General features: G+C 54.9%; 2 protein-coding genes across 2 annotated transcripts in view; one reads left to right on the forward strand and one right to left on the reverse strand.

Annotated features, from left to right (window-relative positions):
* Positions 1-24605, reverse strand: part of LOC119444271 (sodium-dependent serotonin transporter) — a 444718-nt gene that overhangs the window by 69127 nt on the left and 350986 nt on the right. The gene's annotated exons all lie outside the window — the stretch shown is intronic.
* LOC125943746 (uncharacterized) lies at positions 20065-22625 on the forward strand. Its single transcript, XM_049663253.1, has 2 exons — positions 20065-20596; positions 21860-22625. Exons 1-2 carry the CDS (start codon positions 20260-20262, stop codon positions 22000-22002), a joined length of 480 nt encoding a protein of 159 aa, XP_049519210.1. The 5' UTR covers positions 20065-20259; the 3' UTR covers positions 22003-22625.

The following is a 24605-nucleotide window of genomic DNA, read 5'->3' on the forward strand; positions in this document are numbered from 1 at the left end:
AGCCGAGAGCCGCCTTCACCGCCGTCCGTAGAAGGACGTCCATCTTTTCGGATTGAGTAAGCGCGAGATAATGATAGGGAAGGTGATAGGTGGACCGACTAGCTATGAGATCTTGTACTATGCGGAGGACATCCTTCTCGCGAAGGACTCTCCTGCGATTGGTGATGCGGTGGATCATGTGTGCAAATTGCGTTATCTGCTGAGTCAGAAGGTGCGTAGTTTGTGAGGCCTTGCCATCAGCCTGAATGTGGAGGCCTAAAATGCGGAGTCGAGGTACCTTTGGGATAGGACGGCCATCAAGGAACAGTGAAATATGAGAAGAATCGTCGGTTCTGCGGCGCCGCTTGTGTACCACTAACAACTCTGACTTTTCGACTGAGCACGTAAGGCTCCCGGTGGCAGCATAGCCTTGTGCAACATGCAGCTTCCTGGAGAGCATCCTGAATGGTTCCGTCTGATTCTTTGGTTGCCCAGTTTGTAATGTCATCTGCGTAAATGGCATGCAGGATGTTGAGGATCTTGTGTAATAATTGGGGCAGTTTAGCCACAGCCACATTAAACGGGTGGGAGAGGGGACCGAGCCCTGTGGCATTCCTCTGCCTGCGAGACTTATAACGTCCGACCGGAGGACTCCAATCCCAATAGTGGCCGTGCGGTCAGAAAGAAAGGCCCTCACGTAATTGTAAATACGTGCGCAGCACTGGGAGGAAGCGAGATTGTCGAGAATTAAGTCGTGGGAGACGTTGTCAAAAGCCCCCTTGAGATCCAGGGCCAGGATTGCCCTTACCTGATTTGGAGTGGGGCTATCCAACACGTCCTCCTTAAGCTGTATCACAACGTCTTGTGTAGAAATACCGGGACGGTAGCCGAAGAGTGTATCCGGAAAAAAGTGAGTGCCTTCGAGAAATGGCTGGAGTCGGGAGAGTACAACGAGTTCGAAGAGTTTAGCTACACATGAAGTCAAAGATATAGGTCGGAGATTCTGGAGGGATAGCGGCTTGCCAGGCTTAGAAATAAGTATGATCTCCGCGTGTCGCCAGTCCTGTGGTAGCGTGCCGTTAGTCCAGTGTTCGTCGTAAAAAGGAGTTAAATGCTGGATGGCCTGGTCATCTAAATTACGTAGAAGTGTGTATGTAATCCCATCAGCCCCGGGTGCTGTGTCACGCTTAATGTTCTGCAAGGCCGCCCTAACCTCTGCTTCTGTAATGTTAACATCTAGGGGTGTATTGCGTATTTGTGGATAATCGCGGTAGGCGGGACAGGCACCCGTGGTTATGTAGCGTTGCTCTAAGGTGCGCAGTAGGGTGGTATCGTCGAGCCTTGATTTGTGGAGGATGGTGCGGATTGTGTTAGCAGTGTGTGTTTTTGTTTGCGTGGGATTTAATAATGTGCGGAGTATACGCCACGTTCGAGGTGTGCTTAGTGTGCCGTTAAGGCGATCGCAGAAGTTACTACAATTGTTACAAGTGAGGGTGTTCGCGTAGTCATTTGCCCCAGCGGCTAGGTTGCCGATGTGGAGACGAAGTTTTCGGTTATGCTTCTGCCGCCGCCACCGCCGTGTCAAGCCCCTGTGGGCCTCCCAGAGGTGGAGCAGATGCCGATCCACATCCGACATCTCCGTCGTCGCAATGATGCATTTCGTTGCTGTTTTCAAATCGGACTGGAGCTGCTTTATCCAAGCCTCAAGGGAGGGAGAGTCTTGAGGGGTAGTGAATGTTCGGTTACGCTTTAATGCATCCCAATTTATCTTTATGATACGTTCTGGGGCGCGCGTGGCTGCTACCTGAAGCTCTGTAGCTAGTATATGATGATCGCTGCCCAGATTCACGATGAGGTTTCACCAAGAGTGGTGACTAACCTCTCTGACTAACGTGAGATCGGGGCATGTGTCCTTGCTGACGCTATTACCTAATCGAGTGGGTTGATCAGGTTCCGTTCGTCAGCAGGGTCATGCGATGAACTGCGAGAGCTTTAGCAAGTCGGCGGCCTTTGGGTCTTTCCGTTGCATATCACCAGGCCGCGTGGGGGGCATTGAAGTCGCCTACAATCAATATATGTTTACCCTGTTTGCATAGTTGTGCGAATAGATGACCAAAGTCGTCCTGCCTTGCATTCGGTGCACTGTAGATGTTAAGCACGTACAGGCTGCTATGGAGCGAGAGCACAGGACCAACTCGAGAAGTACATGCGAGATTGACGTGGAGAGTGTGTTCGATGACGGTGATATGTTTAGAAACTAATATAGCTGTACGATGCGGTCTATTGTTTGTAGCCGGGAAGTGTAGGAGTACATTGCACTTCTTGTAACGCCATTACATCAGAAGAATTCGGCTGTGTAGCCATGAATTGCGTTAGAGCTCCACGTTTCCTACGGTAGCCCCTGCAATTCCACTGCCATACGCGTAGGAGTTGGTGGGTAGCACGCGTTGACTTATGGTTTCTGGCCATGATCATCCAATACTAGGGCCTTGTTGCTACACGGAGGCACTTCTGACGGCTCTAAATCTTGGTGGAGGGTGGCGGGAAGTGGGATTGTCGTACCTGTGGTTAGTGGGTCGGTTTTTTTAGATGGTGACAGCAAACGGGATGGGTGGGTGTAAGGAGGTGTTCGTTGTGTTTCGCGTGTGGGAGACAACACGCTTTTGGGTGCAGGTGGAGCAATAGGGAGTTGGCCAAGGGCAGTCGTTATCTGTTGTTCAACGTCTGGTACTATCTGCTGGACGGCAGGTTGCAGGGCCTGTTGGATTAGCTGTTGGAGCGGAGCTGTTAGTTCGGCCATAATGCCATCCTTCATTTTCTGCATTTCTGCCGGCATCATAGCGGCGAATTCTTTCCTTAGTGAAATTGCCATTTTGTTTAACACCTCTCGTGTGCAGTAGTCTGTGCGGACCATAGGTCGAGGGTTGTGAAGGCGATGCTGTATGTCGACTGACATGGGTTGCGGAGTGGGTTGTCGCGTTGATGTTTGCGTGAGAGTGTGGGGAATGAGTGGAGAGGGGGTAGAGGGGGGAACTGCTCTGCCCAGCTTACCGTTTGTTGTTTCTTGTGGGCACCTTTTTGCTGGCCATGATCCTTCGGATGGCCACTGCCAGCAGCGCGCTCCTTGGAGGGGTTGCCTGGACGGCCCCGGTCTACCTGTCGATCATGTCCAGGTGGGCCATGAGTACTGCTGCGTCCACTAGTTGGGGGTTGCTCAGCCGAGTTCTCTGGTGTCTTTGTCGGTTGGTCCGGATTCCGCAGAGAGCGCGCAGTCGTCCTAGGCTGACTATGTGCTGATCAAGGTGGGGGACACAGCTTTTCGCGTTTGAGACGTTCCCGGCGCACATACGATTTACTGAACGGCCGTTGTTGATGCGATGGACACCGAGGGTCCGTGGCGGGATGATCCCCTCCACAATGTATGCATTTAGGTGTGCACTCATGTTCTGGTAGTGGGTTGGAGGTACCGCCGGCTACACAGCGGGGTTTGTCGGGCGTGGGGCAGACATCCGCTCGATGACCCATGGACAGGCACACACTGCATATCTGTTGGCGGGGTCGGTATATGCAACAGCGGAGCTCTGCTCCGTACAAGCGAACGTGACGGGGTACCTGGATGCCGGAGAATGTGACGAGGGCCTGATTTGTAGATCCCATCATGCGGGCGTGACGGATGGCCGGGAGCCTCTGAGCAGCGCAATTTTTCTAGTAGCGTCTTCACAGTGGTGTTCAGTTCAATGCCTGGCACTACCCCTTGCAAGAGTTGTCAGGTGCAGCTACGTAGGCTTGGACGGCGTGTTGTTTGAGGCCCAAACTTATAGATTGAACTTTCTGAAGTTCGGCCGCGAGGTTCTCATCCGATGTGCTAATCACCGCAAGGTTTTGGTCAGTGCGGATTCGGATAATGAGCTCATTATCAGCAGCATCAAGCCCAGCTGCTACACAGATGGCTTAGGCAACAGAAGGTTGAGGCCACGCACCGAAGTTCAGATCATCTCTCGGTCGGTACACTACCTTGTAGTGGTCAAATGGCAGTGGAGGGAGATGCGCATTCGTCTTGCGGGGTACCGGGGCAGGTGATGGGATCGTAGCAGCTTGAGTTGAGCGTTTTTGTAGCGTTAGCTACACTGGCCTAGCCAAGCCCGTTTCGCGCGGCACATCAAGAGCCGTGCTGCGCATGCGCAAGGATCAGTGATGTCACACGGCTTGCGCACCGGAGCCACCGGAGCCGGCACCTCTCGCGCACTCCGCCGCCGCCGCGCGCGACTCACCGCCGCCGGTCTGCGCATTCCAGAGGAGTGACGTCGTAGCCGTGGTAGACGCACTGGCGCCGGCGCGCGCTCGCTGTGCAGTCGCCGTCTGACACTGCGCTGGAGCCGCTGCGCTTCTGACTGGCGTTTGCCAGTGTGGTATAACCATAGAGAAGGAGAGCGCAAATGCTGCTCAACAGCGCAGAAGACCGGAGAAGCTTGACTCATCGGATCCCGAAGTAGTTGCCTGGCAATTAGCGGTTGAGCGTAGGAGGAATGAATACATGTGCCACATAATACGTATACCGCGTGTGTGTCATTGGAGCAGCAGTAAGCATGACAATCAAGCTAATCCTTGACAATCTAGACAACCAGGAAAGCTAAGAATAATCAGCTGAACCTTTGCTAACGCTACGTATATCCTGGCATAGCCGAGCTAAGCCACTGCAACTTTTTTCTTGCGAGCCACAAGACACCAGTTACTGTCATCGTCCGGACCTGAGGCAACATGGGCGCCCATGGTGTTAGAGGAATGAGCATGGCTGTCCCCCTTCTCCAGGGTGTAGGCATCGGCGGACGCAAGGCCGCGTCCTGCTCAGCCGGCCGGTCAGGTTATGCACAGGTGAGGCTTAGCTCAGCGGACGCAGCGTTGCAACACTTCGAGGGTCAAGATGATCTAAAAAAAGTTGTCGCAGTTTCACCTGAAAGGCGAAGCATCAATTGCGATAGCAAATTTGAAGAGAGCTATACGGAGTAATGATAGCAGCTTTATCAGCTGTATAAACCTGGGCATGCCGCAGCACCGGCAAAACGCAGAACTGTTGTCGATGCCGTCGGCGTTTTTCCCGCGTTCGCTCAAAATGCGTGCGGCGTTGGTGACTGTTGCCGGTGATTCTGATATAAATAGGCACTTGGTGCCGCAGCTAAATGTCGCCTGCCTTCCCTCCCCCCCTCTCCCCCACGGCCTTTCGTGCGTCGGAAGAAGGCACGTTTGCTCTACATATATGGTGATTGTAGAGGAGGAAAGAGACGCCTACTTCTGCAGCCCTTAAGGGAGCACAGCAAGCAGAAGAAGGCGGGGAAAAGCTCTGCCCCCAAACAGGCTTCCCCCCCCCTCCTGCTGCTCCTCCGGCCCCGAGGCCCTCTCTGGCGGGCCCATTCACACCCACAGCAAAGGCTGCACAGGAGGCCCCATCCACCCATGCACCACCAGCTGAGGGCTTCCAGCTGCTGTCCAGGGCCGATCGCCGTCGCGCAAGGGCACCAGTGAGTGCTGCCATCCCGGTGGACCCCGCCGTCATTGGCACGGCCCTCTTCAGCCCATCCGGGGTGGGTGGCACCTTCCGAGGAGCACCACACCTCTCTCTTGCGGCGGTGCTCTCAGCGCGGCCGGGTGTTGCCGCTGAGAGAGTAAATCACAGGCGCAACATCGTGGCCACCGACGCCACCACCCCGAGGTGCTTGGAGGAGCTGCTGGCCACTACGGAGATCCGGGGGATCCCGGTGACTGCCCGGTAGCCTGCCGAGCGAGGCAGGAGCACTGGATTCATCCACGGCGCCGACGGCATCCCCGCAGACTCGGACCTGCTGGGGGCCATCGAGTCGGGAGTCCCAGTGCTGGCTGCTACCAGGGAGGCGGACACCATCACGATCCGGTTCGCGGGGCCGGTTCCCCCTGAGCATGTCAGCCTCTACAAGCTCCGGTTCAGGGTGCGGCCGTCCAGACCGCGTCCACTGCAGTGCCAGCAGTGTGGCCGCTTTGGGCACGTGGCTGCCTCTTGCGACTCCCCATCCAGCTGCCGTCATTGTGGGAGGTCTCACGAGCAGGGAGAGAGCTGCCCCAACGCGGCCCACTGCCGCAACTGCGGCGGCCACCACCCCGCAAATACTCCTGCCTGCCCCAGGTGGCAGGAGGAACGCAGGGTGGCCACCATTTTGGCAACTGCCCCTGCTCCCCTATCCCGCCGTGCAGTCCGTGGTGGTGTGCGGGAGGAGACCCTGCAGGCAAAGGCCAGCCTCAACGCCTGTGCAGGGTCACAGGGTCACCATATGCACAGGCACTGGCCGGCCTCCCACAGGCGCCCCAGCAGAAGGCAGCCCCCCCGGACGGCCCCCCACACCGGCCCCATGGAAGCATCGACGCCAGCCGCCTGCCACTCCTGGGACCGAGCCCTCCACAGCCCCAGCATCACTGGCAATGCCTGGCCTGGACCCTCGGGACCAGATCATTGCCAGCCTGCAGCTCGCCCTGAAGGCCATCGGGGAGATGCTGCCCGCTGAGAGCCCCCTCCGAGCCATCTGCCTGAAGGCAGTGGCAGTCCCGACCACAGTCAACCAGCATGGCTGATCCCTCACCAGCCACAGCTGGGAAATGCCGTCGCCGCCCGAGTGTTCTCCAATGGAACACCAACTCGCTGCGGCGGCGGCATGCAGAGCTGTGCGCGCACCTCCTGCAGTGTGACTTCGACGTCCTCGCACTGCAGGAGGTGTACACTGTGGCCGAGGACCTGCGGCTGCCGGGCTACACGGGCTACTCTGGTGCCACCACCTGCTCGACGCAGAGCTGCACGGACGCTCCCTGCCTGGAGGGTGCCCACAAGAAGGGGAAGCCGAGGACTGCCATCTACGTCCGCAGCAGCCTGGCCCACTCGGTGACCCCAGTCTCGGACGTCGTAGGCGGCGCCATGGAGTGCTGTGCTGTCACGGTACGCCTTGACAGACAGGACACGACCGTGGCGAGCGTCTACGTTCGTCCTGGACAACAGTGGGACCCCTCCAGCCTGGTGCGGCTTGCAGCATGCCTCGGCGGACATGCAGTCCTGTGCGGTGATTTCAACGCCCACCACACCGACTGGGCAGCCGCAGGTGCACCCGCCGAGGCAGGGACCTCTGCAACGCCATCAGCCGAGCAGGCCTGGTGGTACTCAACAAAGGAGGACCCACGTACGTCCGCCGTTAGGTGAGCACAGCCATCGACTTCTCCCTTACCACCGAGCAGCGCTCCTATGACTGGGCTACAACTCCCGACACTTGGGGCTCTGATCACTTCCCCATCTTGATCACCCCTGGGTGTGGGAGAAGGCCGAGGTCACGAACAAAGCACGTCACAGACTGGTCCCTGTTCAGGAAGCGCTGCAGTGAGTTGGAAGATGGCTGTGACCTCCTGAGTGCCATCATGGAGTGCGCCCAGGCAGCCACAGTCCAGTGCTCTGCTCTACCCGATACGCCTGCCCCGGATCTGCTCCTGCTCAACCTCCGTGCGTCCAGGCGACGCGTGGAGCGCCGAGCAATCCGGACGGGCAATGCAGAGCACTGGACAGAATACCGGAGAGCGGATGCCCACTGCAGACGACAGGCCAGGCGCAGAAGGAGCCAGAGCTGGGGGAGCCTTTGCGCCACCATCGAGGACCGCTCCAAGGGCCCCCTGGCCTGGCGCCTCCTAAAGTCCCTGACCAGCAGGAAGGTCAACCGCTACCCCGCCCTCGCGGTGGCTATCTCGCTGGGCATCAGCGAGGCGGCCCTGGCGGAGTTGCTAGCGGACCACTTCGCCCCCCCGGCCGCCCTCGCTGCTGCCACCCTGCCGGTCGGACTTCCCCCTGCCAACCCGCCTACCTGCCTGCTGGAGCTGCATCCGGAGTGGGCGACCAGCCAGATCACGGCCATCTGCCAGGACCCACTGACTCTCCACGAGCTGCAGACGGTCCTGAGGAGGGGCAAGCGTCGCAGTGCACCAGGAGCAGACGGAGTGACACTCCAGATGCTCCGCAACCTGGCCACCAGTGAGCAACGACGCCTGCTCGACTGCTACAACATCTGGTCGTCAGGACAAGTGCCGGAGGCCTGGCGCACAGCCATCGTGGCCCCCATTCTGAAGAGCAATAAGCCGGCCAACGAGCTGTCCTCCTACCGACCGGTCTCCCTCACCTCCGCTGCCTGCAAGGTGATGGAGGCCATCGCTCTGGTACGGCTAGAATGGGTGGCCCGCGCCTGCGGGTTCCTCGCAGACCAGCAGACAGGCTTCCGGCGCCGAAGGTGCACTGCGGACTCCATTGCAGACGTCGTCTCCACCCTGGAGGACGCCAGGGCCAGCGGAGACCTCGTCATGCTCCTCCTCATCGACGTCAAGGGGGCGTTCGATGGCCTCCCACATGCGGTCGTCCAGCAGGCTCTGGACCTCCTGGGCGTAGGCGGCAACCTGCGGCGGTTCCTGTCATCGTTCCTGAACGACCGCACCCTCAGGGTCCGCGTGGGCCATGCAAGGAGCACTCCCCGTCCGGTGGCAGCAGGCGTACCACAAGGGTCAGTGGTGAGCCCATTTTCCTTCAACCTCGCCCTGGCCCGGTTGCCTGCTGCACTGGCGACCGACCCTCACTACAAGGTAGAGTGCTCCATCTACGCAGATGACATCGCCCTGTGGGTGCGGGGACCGCCGCAGTCAAGTCGCCACGTGCGCCTGGCCCTCCAGAGAGCCCTGGACACCACAGCCACCTACCTGGGAAGCATCGGACTCTCGGTTTCGATGGGGAAGACGGTGGCCCTCCTCGTCCACCCGAGAGCAGCGGCACGGCGCTCAGCTCCCCGGCTCCAGCTGGAAGGCGTGCGCATCCCATGGAGTACGACTGTGTCGTACCTTGGGCTGCGCATCGACCACCGGCTAACCTGGCTACCGGCAGTCGGGGCCATGCAGACCCAGACCATCAGGGTCCGCAAGGCCGTGTCGCAGCTCCTTGCCCGTGGAGAGGGCTGCTCGGTCAAGTGAGCCCTGCGGCTCTACGAGGCGGCGGCCACATCACGCCTGCGGTACGCCCTCCCGCTGGTGGCGCTGCCGCCACGCCGCCTCGAAAAGTTGGAGCTGCAGCACCGGGCGGCCATCCGACTCTGCCTGGGCGTCCCCCGGAGCTCCCAGATTGCCGCTACCCTTGCGGAGGCTGGAGCATGGCCCCTGTCGCTCCTCTTCCTGCAGCAGGGGCTAAGGCAGGTCGACCGCCTACACCACGTTCCTGATGGCAGAGGCCTGCTGCATCGCCTCCAGTCCCGGCCATCCTCAAGGATGGGTCAGCTGTGCCGCCTCTACGAGGAGGTGGTGGGCAATCCTCCTGCGAATGCGGTACAGCTGCCCCCACCACAGAGGCCTCCAGTCCCCATCGCCACGGAGCTTCCCGGGACTTCCAAGAGGCGTTCGCCTACCTGCGCCTTGCAGCAGACGGCCGCCTGCCTCCTGGAGGAGACCCTCGGAGACCACCTCCTGGTGTTCGTCGACGGATCGGTGGTACCGGACACCGGCTCTGCCACGGCGGCCTGCACGGCACCAGCCCTGCAGAAGAGCAGGCAGTGTCGACTGCCCAGACACGCCAGCTCGACTGCAGCGGAGGTGGCAGGCCTCCACCTGGCCGTCGACCTACTCTCCGAGGAACTCCCTGAGCTACCGGCGGCTATCCTCTGCGACTCCAAGGCAGCCCTCCTCGGCCTGCAGAGGCCAGAAAGCGCCAGTCTTGGAGTCGCACTGCTGTCCACCCGGCTGACAGCGCTGCAGGACGCAGGCCACCCGGTGTCCCTACACTGGATCCCCGCCCACGTAGGGATCCCGGGCAACGAGGCAGCCGACACCCTGGCGAAGGAGAAGGACGCCCACCACATCACTGTGCCCCTCAGTCGGGCCGTGACGGAGGGCGACTTCACAGGACTGAGGCTGCGGCGACACCTGGCGACCCACCACCCAGACAAACGGGTGGCACTGGGATGCCCCCCACGTCCACTCCCCCAGCGAGGCCTGGCTCGCAGGGAGACCTCGCTCCTTCTCCGGCTCCGCATCGGCTGCAGCTGGACGGCAGCACGCAGCCACCGACTAGGACGAGCGACGTCCCCGGCCTGCTCTTCCTGCGGGGAGCCGGAGACCATCGAGCATCTCCTGCTGGCCTGCCCGGCGTACCTCCAGCAGCGGGGCCCACTCCTGCAGGAGTTCCGCCGCCTGGGCCTCCCCTCTGGCAAGGAGGAAGACCTCCTCTTCCCCGGCCGACACCACCTTCCTGCACTTCGAGGCGTCGTGGAGTACCTTGACTCGTTAGGGCTCTCCGCACGCCTCTAAGACATCATTTCTGCAAGCGGGACGGCCTCGCGGCCTCCCATCCCACCCCGGGCCTAACAGGTCCGGAACAACACCCCCTGCAGTCTCTGCGGCACACCAAGGCCTTCCATCCCGGCCTGATACGTGCCGCCACAGCCTGCCGGTTTTGCTTCGCCCAGCCATGGCGACTCCACCCTATCCTCCTTTCTCCCCCACTTACCCCTTCCCGTTGGCGCTGAGCCGTGCTCCCTCAAGGGCTGCAGAAGATAGCGTCAACATTTCCCCTTTCCACATGAACCACTTACTACTACTAAGGGAGCACAGCGCAGAACGCGCGTTTGTTCTCCGCCGTGCGTTCACTCCCCGTGAAAGCGCGCGTCCCTCGCGCCCTTTCACTCGCACATACAGCGTTCGGCGCGCGGCGACGATTTCATCTCCATTGACGTCATACGGAACCTCACGGCGACGGCGACGGCGACGCCGACGGCACAAATCTCCTTTTGAGTGTCCGTATAATTGCTATCGAAATAAAATCTCACCCGACCTGGGAAAGATTCATCTCGACTGTTCACGAACGCAGAGTCGCGTTGATTGATGTCACTCTCGGTGATGAGATCGCAGGGGAACCGCTGGTCTAAGGTCCGAAACCCGGAGCCCATGCGGTGTACGGTCGATCACTTAGGCAGCAGGTAGCGTCTCCCAAGCTAGACGAGGGTTTCGACAGTACTACCTAGTAATTTGAGTGAATGCGCCAGGAACGCGCTTGGGACTCCGTCGCGCGTGCAAGCCGACGCGTTCCATCGCCGATGGCTAGCGCCGTTCGGCCCAGCCAGGCAGCCGACAATGCAACTACGGCTGTCACATTCGCTCCCATTGCAACGCGTCTTTCGGTATGTTAGCGTCATCTAGTTAAGGCGGCAGCAAAATTTACAGTGTCTGAAAGGTTGCGTTTGCCGGCACCTTAACTAGATGGAGCCACCATACCGGCGGAGGCTCGGGACCGCGTTGTTTGCGTTCCGCGTCTGAATCGCATGTCGTCGTCTGCGCCTGCGCGTCTGCATAGGCCAGGAACTCCAGCGACCGGCTATTGCCAAGTATCGAGCACCAAACCTTCACCGTTGACGCCGGAATTCGTCCGGCACCCGGAGGACCCGTTTTTTTTGGCAAACCCACGTGTTGTTCTTCGTGAAGTACCACCTTCGAAGACAGGCTCACCGGCAGCCGCGCTAAGCCTAGCGCCGGCTTCGCCGATTGAGCTGCCGACGCCGACCACTACTCCGCCAACATGGATGTGGAAGTGGAGGGGACCGAGCTTTCCCCTGAAGAATTTGATCAACCTGGCTGGATGCATGCCCATAAGGTCCTTGGACGTGGAAAAACTACGACGAAGGTTGCCGCCGGAACTTCTACGGAGGCAAGTACAACAACTAAGGAGGCCGGCGCGTCGCAAACAGCGTCGCAAAAGAACAACGTCGGAAAGAGTGAAGCGTCTCACACAGCTGAGCAGCGCAGGCCGCGTCGGCGCGCACCCCCGCCGCGGATGCCTGCCAATGACTACAAAATCGTCGTTCGTCCTCGTGACGGACTAAATCTTAGCGTCTGGAGTGAAGCTGAAGTCGCCGACAGTATCAGAAAAACACTATGTTTTCCGGATGCCACGACTATCACGGATGTGGTTCAGGTGAACCGAGCACAGAACCTTGTCCTGGTTTCAACACCGGATGAAGGACGCGCAGAAGTCTACAGCAAACTGACAGAACTGTCGCTTGGCGGAAAACTCTACAAACTAAGCCCCTACGTCACTGCTCCAGACGATTCAGCTAAAGGGGTTCTACATGGCATTCCCGGGTATGACACGCAAGCAGATATCATAAGCAGCTTGCAAAACAATACACCCAGAGTACTGCACGCTCGGCGTCTGGGCACCACTAACTCTGTTATCATCGTCTTCGAAGGACCAATGGTCCCCCACTACGTGAGGTATAGAGGAACGCTTATGCGTTGCTTGCTGTATAAGAAGAAAATTGAAGTCTGTAGCATCTGCCGGGCTATAGGCCATCGCCAGGACATATGCCCTACACCTACGGTCAAGAGGTGCCAAAAGTGTGGACAAGACAATCCTCTGGAGGAACACGAGTGTGAACCGAAGTGCGTAGTGTGCGGAGGCCCGCACATGGCACGCTCCAAAGACTGTAGGCGACGTTTCACTACTCCTCCAATCATCCGACGACGCCGACTCCAACAACGGCTGACACAGTTTACTACACAACCAACCCTGGACCAGGGAGGACCTCAAGTGAGACCCAGCCGCTCCAAGGAACAAAAGCGCCAGGAGTCGGACGCTGGACGGAGCAGGAGCCGCTCCCTCTCCTACCCGCCGCTGCCGACCAGGCAGAGGTCTAACTCCCGACCCAGGAGCACTCAGGTGAGCTGGGCTAGTGGGCCTCCCAAACAGGCTGCAGTCGAGGACAAAAAAATGCAAGCCCTGGAGGTGCGAATCGCACAGCTAAGTGAAATCATTTTACGGCAGGAAAAAGAAATCTCCCAGCTAAAGCTATTACAACGCAATCAGGAGCCGAAAACCCAGGTCCTACCTAACCTTACTCAGCCTGCGGCGGTACAATCTGATACTCACAGCCCAACCCCACAGGCACAATCTAGCCAGGCTGATAACTCACCTCCGCCTAAGCGTAAGGCCATGGAAGGTGACCGCACCAATAATTTCGAAGCTAGACTCACTCAGTTGGAAGCTAAATTTGACAATTTTCAAACGAGCTTAGCGCAATTAGTGGATACAGTACAGACCTTTGTTCAAACAACAAATACGCGGCTTGATAGTATGCCCACGCAATTCGCCGCAGTTACATGTCAGGGGGACTCTGTACAGTCATTTAAAGCTTCTAAAACTACTAAACCATACGGCCGTACATCGGCCACCCCAACACCTCGCCCTATACAGGTACCATCCCAAGCTGCGCTCACTTGCCCAATTCCTTCTGCGCAGCTATACGCACCTCCTCATCATGGCACAACGCCTTAACTACACGATTTGGCAATGGAACTGCCGGGGGTTCCGCCGCAAGCGAGGGAACCTCCAACAGTTCGTTGCCAGCAGAGACGCTCCCGATATTATTGCCTTACAAGAGGTCATGGGAGAAGCGAAACTAGCCGGCTACAAATCTTATAGCTCAAAAAACGCTACGTATAGCACTAGTACAGCTGTATTAGTTCATCGCAACCATCCGGTATTGCAACACACCTTTGACGAGGACATGGGTATAGCATATGTTTTGTTAGAACTCATTCCACGTAAAAGAGGCGGTCCCACTCTCTTTGTCCTAAATATATACAGTCCTCCAAAATCTCGTGCTCACCGCTTTGGCACACTCTTCGCCAAGACACTCCAGCTGGTGCAACACAGCAGTCTCTTGATCGTGGGTGACTTTAATGCTGCCCACATAGGCTGGGGATACCTAACGTCTACTCCCAAAGGCAAAGACCTTTGGAATCAGGCACAACAGCACCGCCTTACTCTAACTACAGACCACAGCTATCCCACTCGCATTGGTACAAGCACAACGAGGGACACAACCCCAGACCTAACCTTTGTTCGCAACATTCCACAATGGCAATGGCAAAATTTAAATGAAACCCTAGGTAGTGACCATTGCATCATCCAATCACAGATACAAGCAGGCCCAGCCAAACCTGTAGGCAAGAAATGCCGCCTCACTAACTGGGACAGATTTCGTGCATACAGAGACCAAAACGCTCCAGCTCATATAGATATTCTAGACGAATGGACCTCGACACTAATTGGAGACATCTCCGGTGTCACGGAGGAGGTCCCCGAGTCTGCCGGATTGGGGGTGGTGGATTCCCATCTTCTCCATTTATGGCAGGCTCGCAGCAGCATTCACAACAGATGGCGCAATCAGCGACTAAATAAGAAACTGAGGATTAGGGTAGCAGAGTTGGACCAACAAATAGCTACATATGCCCAAAAGCTGACTTCCCAACAGTGGAATCAAATTTGCGACGGTATGCGAGGGCAGCTTAGCCTCTCTCGTACCTGGCAGCTCCTACGCTACCTTCTAGAACCGGCCACATGTAAATCGGCTCAACGAGAAAAGCTCCTTCGCTTAGCTCACCAATTTCAGGGCAGCAATGATGATCTATTACAAGCCCTCCAAAAAACATACATAGCTTCCCACCCGTCCAAAGTTCACCCCGACTACGCAGGTCCCGAAACCCCCACCATGGATGCTCCCATCCTTGAGGCGGAAGTGAGGGCCGCGGCGCTACAGTTAAATGCCAAATCTTCCCCAGGAGCAGATCAAATCACCAATAAAGCTCTTCAAAATTTAGATGATACCTCCATTAAGGCTATAACGGAATACATGAATAAATGTTGGGAGCAGAGCGTGCTCCCACAGCAATGGAAACATGCAAGGATTATTTTCATACCCAAAGCAGGCAAAACCTTATGTTTAGAGAACCTCCGCCCCATTTCGCTTACCTCCTGTTTAGGAAAGCTAATGGAGCATGTTGTTCTTAATAGACTCCGCAACTTTGTCGAAGACAACAACCTGCTTCCCCCCACCCTCATCGGGTTCCGCCCGGGGCTGTCGACTCAGGACGCCATGCTGCGTATTCGGCATGACGTGCTGGATCGAATTTCTGCGGCGGGCACTAAGGCGATATTGGGGTTAGACTTGACAAAAGCCTTCGATAACATTACGCATACAGCTATTCTTCAATTGCTACATCAGCTAGGCGTGGGGCCGCGCACTTACTCATATGTCAGAGACTTTTTACAGAACAGGACAGCGGAGATTAACTTTGGTGATCTGCGCTCGAACACCATTCACCTAGGAAGTCGAGGGACGCCTCAAGGTTCGGTTTTGTCGCCTTTTCTATTTAATCTGGCGATGAGAGGGTTACCTCCTCTACTGTCCCAGATCCCAGATCTCAAACACAGCATCTATGCTGATGACGTCACCCTCTGGGTATCCAAAGGGAACGACGCGCACATAGAAGAAACCCTGCAGCAGGCAGTGCAAATAGTTGAAGACTACGTCAGACCTAGAGGACTGGAATGCTCGCCACAGAAATCAGAATTACTTCTACTTCGAGAGCAGCGCGGCAGTCGGGGTGCTCGCAGCCCCCAATCAAAGATCACAATCTTAGTAGGAGGGAATCCGATCCCAGAAGTCCCTACGATTAGGATCCTGGGGCTTTATATTCAAAACAAAGGACGGAACGCTGAAACGCTAAACAGGTTGGAGAAGGCGACACTACAAACAATAAGACTCATAAACAGGATTACTAACAGGCACGCGGGCATGAAGGAGGCCGAAACTCTCAGACTTGTTCAGGCTTTCGTGCTGAGCAGAATTACGTATTCTCTGCCATATCTACGCTTAACGCAAGCTGACAAGTCCAGGGTAGAAATACTTCTACGGAGGGTGTATAAGGTGGCTCTCGGCCTACCGATACGCACCTCCACAGAGAGGCTTCTCGCGCTAGGAGTCAACAATACTTTAGAGGAGATGGTGGAGGCCCACCTCACAGCGCAGTATGAGAGGTTGTCGCGAACTACAGCCGGTCGCTATACTCTTTCAGAAGCCGGCATTCGTTACACCCCTACCATAACCCCCAAAACCAATATATCCCCTGTTCAGAGAGCACATCTCAAAATTTTCCCCATACCTCGTAATATGAACCCCACCCATCACACCGAAAGACGAGTGGAGCGGGCCAAAGCCCTGCACACCCGATTTGCAACTAATAATAAAGCAGCCTACGTTGACGCGGCCGAGATCCAAGGACGCCATGCTTTTTCGGTCGCGGTGATAAACTATGTAGGGCAAACAATATCGGGAGTTTCTATCAAAACCACTAACCCGGAGGAGGCGGAAGAGGCGGCCATCGCCTTGGCCATAGCCAACACTCCCAACGCTTTCATTATCAGCGACTCTAAATCCGCTATTCGCAATTATATTAAAGGGCGCATTTCCCCACTAGCTAATAAAATCCTTGCCCAAAACACTAACTATCGCACTATCCAAATTCATTGGGCCCCAGCCCACTCCTCACTCCCCGGCAATGAGGCCGCCCACCAACAGGCTCGAGCTTTCGCCTCCCGAGCCCACGGCCCAGCCCAGGTCGGAACGGAGAATGAGGAGACCGAGGAATTTGGGTGGTCGACACGAGACCGTATGGTGACGTATAATGAAATTACGCAATATTATAAACTAGGCAGACTTATATACCCCCCAGCTCACGAATCACTAACCAAACGGCAGGAGCTCATCTGGAGGAAACTACAGACGGGCTCCTTCCCAACACCGATTTTGTATTCATACATTTTCCCAACAACCTTTACGCCGCAGTGCAAGCTGTGCAGAGCTCCCCGGGCCGACCTGTTTCATATACTGTGGGGCTGTCCAAATATACGTAACCGCGGTAGTCCACAGGGCTTGCAAATTACCACGATGCAGCAGTGGGAGGCCACACTGCTCAGCTCCAACCCAGAGGAGCAGGCCTGGGTCACGGAGCGGGCAGAGGCAGCCGCCAGGGAGCAGGGACTCCAGGCCGACTAACCTCCGTCGCCTCCCGCATCTGAAGAAACCACGAGCCTCTGGTTTCAAATAAATGTTCTGTCCTCCTCCTCCTGCATAGGCCACGTTTATTTTCCCGCTGCCGGATAGCAAGCGCTTGCGTGGCTCAGTCATTCTGTTTCTGGACGCCGTGCGGTACGGACGCAGAATGGAGGGATCCTCGAGAGCTGCGACAGCGGCCGATGTTGGCCGTGGTGCCCAGTGCTCTGCGTTGCCCAAGGATTAGCGTGTCATCTTGCCTCCGTTACCAACAGGTGAAGGACAAAGGCGCGCAGTTGTATGGCACTGCGACGTCACTGGACGCCCGTATAGAATCGACGACTTCCGGAAGCCCTTGAAGGATGCTGGAGTAATTCAGCAGGTAGGGGGCATTGGTGCATACCAAATGTCTCACGTATGGCTGCTGAACTTGAAGACAGATGAGGCAAAACAAGCGCTGCTAGACGCCGGACCGCTACTGGTGAAGAATCAGCCATGCCTCATTATTGACCCGGCACGGCAAGAGCTCATGATCAAGCTACATTGGGTCGCTTTCGACGTTACTTCTGAGACCATACGGCGAGCCTTTCGAGAGTATGGTGAGGTAAAGGAAGTCATCAGCGATCGGTGGAAGGTGGATGACTTTGAAGGTGCCGAGTCTACCACTCGTCTCGTGCGTCCTTTTCTGCGTGAGAGTGTCACACCAGACCGCGTCCCGCATCAGATGCGTCTTGGTAGCGGCACTGCGCTTATGGTTGCACCTGGACGTGCGCCGTTATGCCTTCGTTGCCACAATACTGGACACATCCGACGTGAATGCCGAGTGCCCAGGTGCGCCGCTTGCCGATCGTTCGGGCACGAGCAGGCTAATTGTACTCGCTCGTACGCCAGAGTTGCAAGCGCAGGCGGAGATGTGGACCGGAGCGAGATGCTCATGGACGAAGAGGAAGCGGAGAGTGTGGCTGCAGTGGCGGCGTCCACCAGCGACGCGGCCACAGCGATCGCGTCCACCAGAGACGCAGCCTCGCAAGAGAACACGGCCGCAGACGCTCGGGCAGGAGACGCCACTGTGGCAGGCGCATCGACAGTACAGCACGAAGAGGAAGAACCTTCGCCAGAAGGCACTTCGGAAACAGACTTTTCAAAGCAGCAGCCGCCAACAAGCGTGTCTAGGGCTGATAAGAAAACAGATGCACTCATGACTGCAGCAAGCGAAGCCGTCGTGCCGCTGGGAGACAGTGATTCGACGGACGAAGCTGCAATGAACGCCGAGGCAACACCTGCGAAGCGTCGACTCAACGAAACAAGCAAGACGTCACAAGACACGCGGCTGCGAGCAATGGAGAGGCGCGAGAACGTGCCCTGGAACCAAGAAGCCTCGTGTGGCCAGCCAACAGCGGTCTGCGTCGCTTACACGCGGCGACGGCGGCGGCAAGTCCACGCCCTAAGCGTCGACTGGACTATGGGATACTATATGGCAAGGTATATGGAGGGAACGCCGTAGGCTCGGTCTGGTATCACTCACCAATATGGAGTTCTTAGGTCGATAAAAATGGCAACATTTAACGCCCGTGGGCTTAGTGCCAAGAGGCGGCAAAATCAACTTTACCGCCTCGTAACGGAGCACGACCTCGATATTGTAGCCCAGTAGCGCACCCAGGATCTCTGCCAGGGGGGGGGGGGGGGGGTTGACAGTTTGCCAATACCACCTAAACAGCACTAATTTCAATTTATTTACGGGAAATTGTCAAAAATGAGCTTTTTGCGAGTGTGCAGACGATTGCGCGTCTTACATCTTAGTTGCAGTACTCAAATGGGCAAGGAAAGAAAAGAGGTTAAACAAAAGGAGGCAAGTCGGCCTCAGTGGGGGGTTACAACACCCCCCCCCCCCCCCCCCGGCGGTGCGCCACTGTTGTAGCCATTCGGGAGACCAAAGTGGAGGGCGAGGACCAGACGGTGGTGCGTCCTTTTGCGAGACGCTATGAAGTTTGTGTTGCCTATGCGGTAGGTTTGTGTTCGGGGTGTATTTTGTTCATTCGGCAGAGCCGCTGAAGTGCAGTCGGTGAATACCTGTGAGGCAGGCCGTTTCATTGTATGTGACGTTTCCTGTTATCAGAAAATTGGCGTGTAATTTGTCTGTACGCACCAACTGAGGCTCAAGAGCGAAAGGAATTTTTTGTAGAAATTGAGACATACTTCAAGTGTGAGCGTACACTAATTTTAGCGGGACATTTCAATTGTGTCTGTGCGGGTCGTGACAAAACCAGTGGGCAGAAACATAATGATGCGAGTGCTGCCGTTTGATAGATATGATCGCAGAATTTCATTTAGAAGATGTGGGTGAATGTCTTTGCGGTGGAAAATCAGTCATCTTTACTCACTTTCAGGGTACGAGCCATGCTAGACTTGACAGAGTGTACGTGTCAGCTTAGTTTATTCCTTCGTGTCGGGATTCACAACAGTCACACCTGTTGCGTTTAGTGATCATTGTTTGGTTTCTTTTATTGCGATAGCAATTATATGGACACTCCAAAGCAGATTTCTGCCGTCGGCGTCGCCGTCGTCGTCGCCGTCGCCGTGAGGTTCCGTATGACGTCAATGGAGATGAAATCGTCGCCGCGCGCCGCCGAACGCTGTATGTGCGAGTGAAAGGGCGCGAGGGACACGCGCTTTCACGGTGAGTGAACGCACGGCGGAGAACAAACGCGCGTTCTGTGCCGTGCTCCCTTAAGGCCTGCAGAAGTAGGCGTCTCTTTCCTCCTTTACCATCACCATATATGTAGAGCAAACGTGCCTTCTTCTGACGCACGAAAGGCCGTGGGGGGGGGGGGGGGGAGGGAAGGGAGGCGACGTTTAGCTGCGGCACCAAGTGCCTATTCATATCAGAGGCTCCGGCAACAGTCACCAACGCCGCACGCATTTTGTGCGAACGCGGGCAAAACGCCGAGGGCGTCGACAACAGTTCTGCGTGTTGCCGGTGCTGCTGCATGTCCAAGTTTATACAGCTGATAAAGCTACTATCATTACTCCGTATAGCTCTCTACAAATTTGCTATCGCAATTGATGCTTCGCCTTTCAGGTGAAACTGCGACAACTTTTTTTGTGTTGGAAACCAAATGTATCGTATCGCGTCTGAAACGTGTGCTACGGTTGATAATCTGAGGGGGCGTTGCCCAACTTCTCTGTATATCGTAGCAGGATTATCTGAGGGGCGTTGCCCCATTTCAATGTATAAAAGAACGGCTCAATAAATCCTGGGCACTCCTGCCCTGGCAACCCGGAACATGGTGTCATGCTGATACATGGTGTCAGAAGCGTCTAGCCCGTGCCCTCATCCACTCGTCTGAAGGATAGCAGTCATCGAATGAAAGCTGCCAGCATGGATTTCATAAAGCCACCGGAGCCGCTGCGGTTGGAAGGCGACATAAGCAAGCACTGGGAGCTGTTCAAGCAACGGTTTCAACTATTCCTGACTGCAACGGAACCAGCGAGTAAGAAACGAGAAGCATCGACGAAAACTGCGTTGCTACTGAGCGTCGCTGGAGAAGAAGCCATCGAGGTATACAACACCTTCAGCTTCACGGAAGACGAGTCAAAGGATGATTACGACGCAGTAATCAAGAAGTTCGACGAATACTTCGCTTCACAAGTAAATGAGGTTCATCAGCGCTACCTGTTCCGTAGCCGAATGCAAGAGCCAGGTGAGCCTTTCGAACACTTCTTAAGAGATCTGAAGACGAAGGCACGAGCGTGTAACTTCGGTGGGCTAGCAGAGTCAATGATCAGAGACCAAATTGTTTTTGGCACAAACTAAGCTAAGACTCGAGAGAAGCTTCTTTCTAACAACCAGTTAACGCTGCAAAAGGCAGAGGAGCTATGCAAGGCAGTTGAAATAGCAGCAGCCAACCAGGCAATTTGGATGCGAGAACTAAAGCAAGTCGACGCAATGCACAAGACAAATGTTACGGCGGAAGTAAAGCAGCTCAAAAGCTATAAATGTCGAAAGTGTGGAAGGGCGCACGCGCCACGAAAATGTCCAGCGTACGGACGAACATGTCGTGCATGCCAAGGAAAAAACCACTTCGCTGCATCTTGCAAAGCAAAGCCGCAAGTAGGCGAGTTGCAGGGTAGCGAAGATGATTTCGAAATTCTCGCTATCGGGAATAAAACCAGCCGATTAGACTGGACGGTGAAAGCGAAGGTTGGAGGAAAACTCGTTGACTTTAAAATAGATACTGGATCGCAGGCTAATCTGCTACCATTAGCGCTGTACGCAAGGATGGACCCGAAGCCACAATTAAAGCCAAGCAGTGCGGTGTTGCGATCCTACGGTGGAAGCGAAATCAAGCATTTGGGAACCGTAAGGCAAGAAGTGACGCTGCACGATCGCACTTCCACTCAAGATTTTTTCATTGTGCGCAAAGGAGGCCAAGCAATTCTCGGTCTGCAGGCGTGCGAGACCCTGGGGCTAGTATCTCGGCAAGTACACAGCGTATCGCAAAACAGTTCAGAAAAAGTTGTGAACGAATTTCGCCACCTTTTTTCTGGCATAGGCTGTATCCAGCGCCACTATCGCATGGTCCTGCGCGACGGAGCTGTCCCAGTCGTCCAGCCGGCGCGTCGAGTACCACTGGCTTTGAAGGAGCAGCTTCGAGACGAGCTGGAGCGCATGGAGCGGTAGAATGCCTCCGAGACACTACAGCCAGGACCGTCGTTGACGCGACTAGTGCTATATTTGCTCGTTATGGCATACCAATGGAGGTTATTTCCGACAATGGTCCCCAATTTTCGAGCAGAGAATTTGCCTTGTTTTCACGCACTTACGACTTCAAACACATCACCTCAAGTCCGGGATTCCCACGTTCCAATGGGCTATCCGAAAAGGGGGTACAGTTGGTGAAAAGACTGCTTAAGAAAACTACTGAAGCTAAACAGGATTTCTGGTTGGCACTTTTGGCTTACAGGACTTCTCCCTTGGAGTGTGGCCGGGCGCCAGCAGAGATCCTCCAAGGCCGCCGACTACGAACACTGCTGCCTGACTTCCAATGTGGACCAGCCCACCAGGTCGTCAAGCATCGTCAGCCTCATACCTCTGCGCAGCCACTAGCAGCACTACACGAAGGCGATGTCGTGCGAGTCCAGACCGGCACGTGGGCCACGAAAGCACAGGTTCTGAATCCGTCAACGTACCCGAGGTCGTACCACGTCATCACGCAGGAAGGGCGGTCCCTTCGGCGTAATCGAAAACACTTGCTACCGACCGGGGAGACCTTCCGGCGCGACTTCAGTCCCAACGACGCGGAACCCGAGTGCTCGACATCTGCTCAGCACATCGATGGTGAAGCGCCGACTAATGGTGCTACAGAAGCCGCGGACATAATGAGCAGTTCGCCGCCACCGCCAGCCAGCGTTACGACAACCGCGGACATTTCGGACGGGTCGCCGCCAACGCCAGCACCGAGAAGGTCGCTGAGACAACCAAGACCACCACGACGACTGGAGTATGATCGAAACTTCCAGCAGATTTCTTAAGCCCATTTTTGTCATTATTTATATGCTTTACTTTCGTTACAAATGTGTAACCTCGAGGAGTCATCACTATAACATATGTAAATAACTGCATGGTTTATTTTTCTTTCTCGTAACGAAAGAGGATGTATCGTATCGCGTCTGAAACGTGTGCTACGGTTGATAATCTGAGGGGGCGTTGCCCAACTTCTCTGTATATCGTAGCAGGATTATCTGAGGGGCGTTGCCTCATTTCAATGTATAAAAGTACGGCTCAATAAATCCTGGGCACTCCTGCCCTGGCAACCCGGAACATGGTGTCATGCTGATACACCAAAGAAGGAATAACAAAGTATTTTCTTGGGATCTCTAGAAGTTTAATGCAACTTGCTGAAAGATGACGAGTTCTTTAAGCAGTTTCTCGAGGCTATAGATAAAATAACAACTCAAAACTTAGATAGCTGGGAACATAACTGGGAAGTTTGTAAGCAAACAGATAAATTAAAACCACTTGAAAGGGCCAGTGTGTTGAGACACGCGGAAAAAGAAATTGAGTCCCGTCTTAGATAGAATCTGCAGCAATTATTGGAAGCGGAAAGTACACAACCCGGTTCTCAGAAGACATAAAAAGCATAAAGCAAAAACTTGAGTTGATAGACCAAGAGCAATACAAGGAAGCATTGATTCCTGCCAGAGCTGAGAACGTGTGCACAGGTGAAATGCCAACAAAACGTGCCTTGGGAGTCGAAAAGAAATGTGCTTCACAAAATGAAATAACAGAAATAGAACCTAATGGGTCATTGCTTACCAACACGGAAAGAATAGCAAGTTCTTTTTTCGAATATTACAAATTATTTTTTTTCTCGTGGTCAAGTTGACGCTGACCGATTCAAAAATGACTTCGTTTCATTGATGCCACGATTAGACGACGAAACCAAGAAAATAATAGAAGTACCCATAACAGTAGAGGAGGTTAAGAAGGCCATTGATCTTTTAAATAATGGCAAGTCACCGGGGCCGGATGGCTTAGGCGCTGCATTGTACAAAGCATTTAAGGGGGTTATCGCATCAGTTTTGACTGAAGTATACAACGAGGCTTATGAGAACAAACATCTTTCGCCGTCCTTTCTGTCAGCACACACGGTCTTATAACCAAAAACTGAAGACCCAAACAAATTACTTGATGTTACATCGTATAGACCCATTAGTCTGTTATACATAGACTATAAAATATTAACGAAAGTATTGGCTAACAGGTTGCAGACAGTAATGAAAGATTTAGTCGGTCCGCATCAAACGTGCGGAATAAAAGTAAGGTCAATTATGACAAATATTGCACGATCAATCCTTGAATGCTGTGATGCAATGCGACTGCAAGTTGACCTTGAGAAGGCCGCGCGCCGCCGCACGACATACTGGATTATGTGTATGTAGGCAATGTGATCAGCGAAGGTGTGCGGATGGCTTACGCGGGATGTACGACGAGGCTGTTCATAAACAAATCAGTAGGAGAGCGCATACCAGTACAGCGCTCAGTAAGACAAGGGTGCCCGTTATCACCGCTTCTCTTTTGTATATACATTGAACCTTTTTGTCTAAGCGTAATTAGGAACGACGCGATACGAGGATTCAACTTATATAAAGCCGAGGTCAGCCTTCTTGCTTACGCTGATGACATTGCAGTTTTCTGTGTTGATCATGAAAGTGTAATGCACACTGTCAATGCTGTAAATAGTTTTTGTCAGGCAAGTGGTAGTGCTGTAAACTGGGACAAGTGCCTGGGGTTTTGGCATGGGGAATGGGACGTTGCTCCCAGGGTGTTTATGAACATTAAATGGCAAGAAACACCGACAAAATACTTAGGTGTGCCCTTGCAGTACTATTGTGACAGCGAGCCTTATTGGAAGAAACAAACAGAAGTGTTGCGTGAAAAAGCACAAAAATGGAAAGGCTGGGATAAGTCCATTTTCGCACGGGCCACGACTTGCAACATATTTCTCGTAAGCAAGCTATGGTATGTAATGCAGGTCTTACATTGCAGCAGGTTAAATGTACAAAAAAAATGCACAGAGTGTTCGCGATCTTTATTTGGAGCTGTGTATGGGAAAAATCGAGCCGTACAAATCTATTTAAAAGAGTGCGTGATGGTGGGCTTGGTTTAGTGCATCTGTATGTAAGACAACTCGTCAGTCGATTTGTTTT

Source organism: Dermacentor silvarum, chromosome 3 (assembly GCF_013339745.2).
Source record: "Dermacentor silvarum isolate Dsil-2018 chromosome 3, BIME_Dsil_1.4, whole genome shotgun sequence".
NCBI classification, from domain to species: domain Eukaryota; kingdom Metazoa; phylum Arthropoda; class Arachnida; order Ixodida; family Ixodidae; genus Dermacentor; species Dermacentor silvarum.

Excerpts from the sequence above, each read along its gene's own strand:
- LOC125943746 (XM_049663253.1), top strand. The coding sequence starts at position 20,260 with ATGAAAGCTGCCAGCATGGATTTCATAAAGCCACCGGAGCCGCTGCGG. Across the intron at positions 20,597-21,859 it reads TAGCCGAATGCAAGAGCCAG|GACTTCTCCCTTGGAGTGTG; the intron begins GTGAGCCTTTCG and ends TTTGGCTTACAG.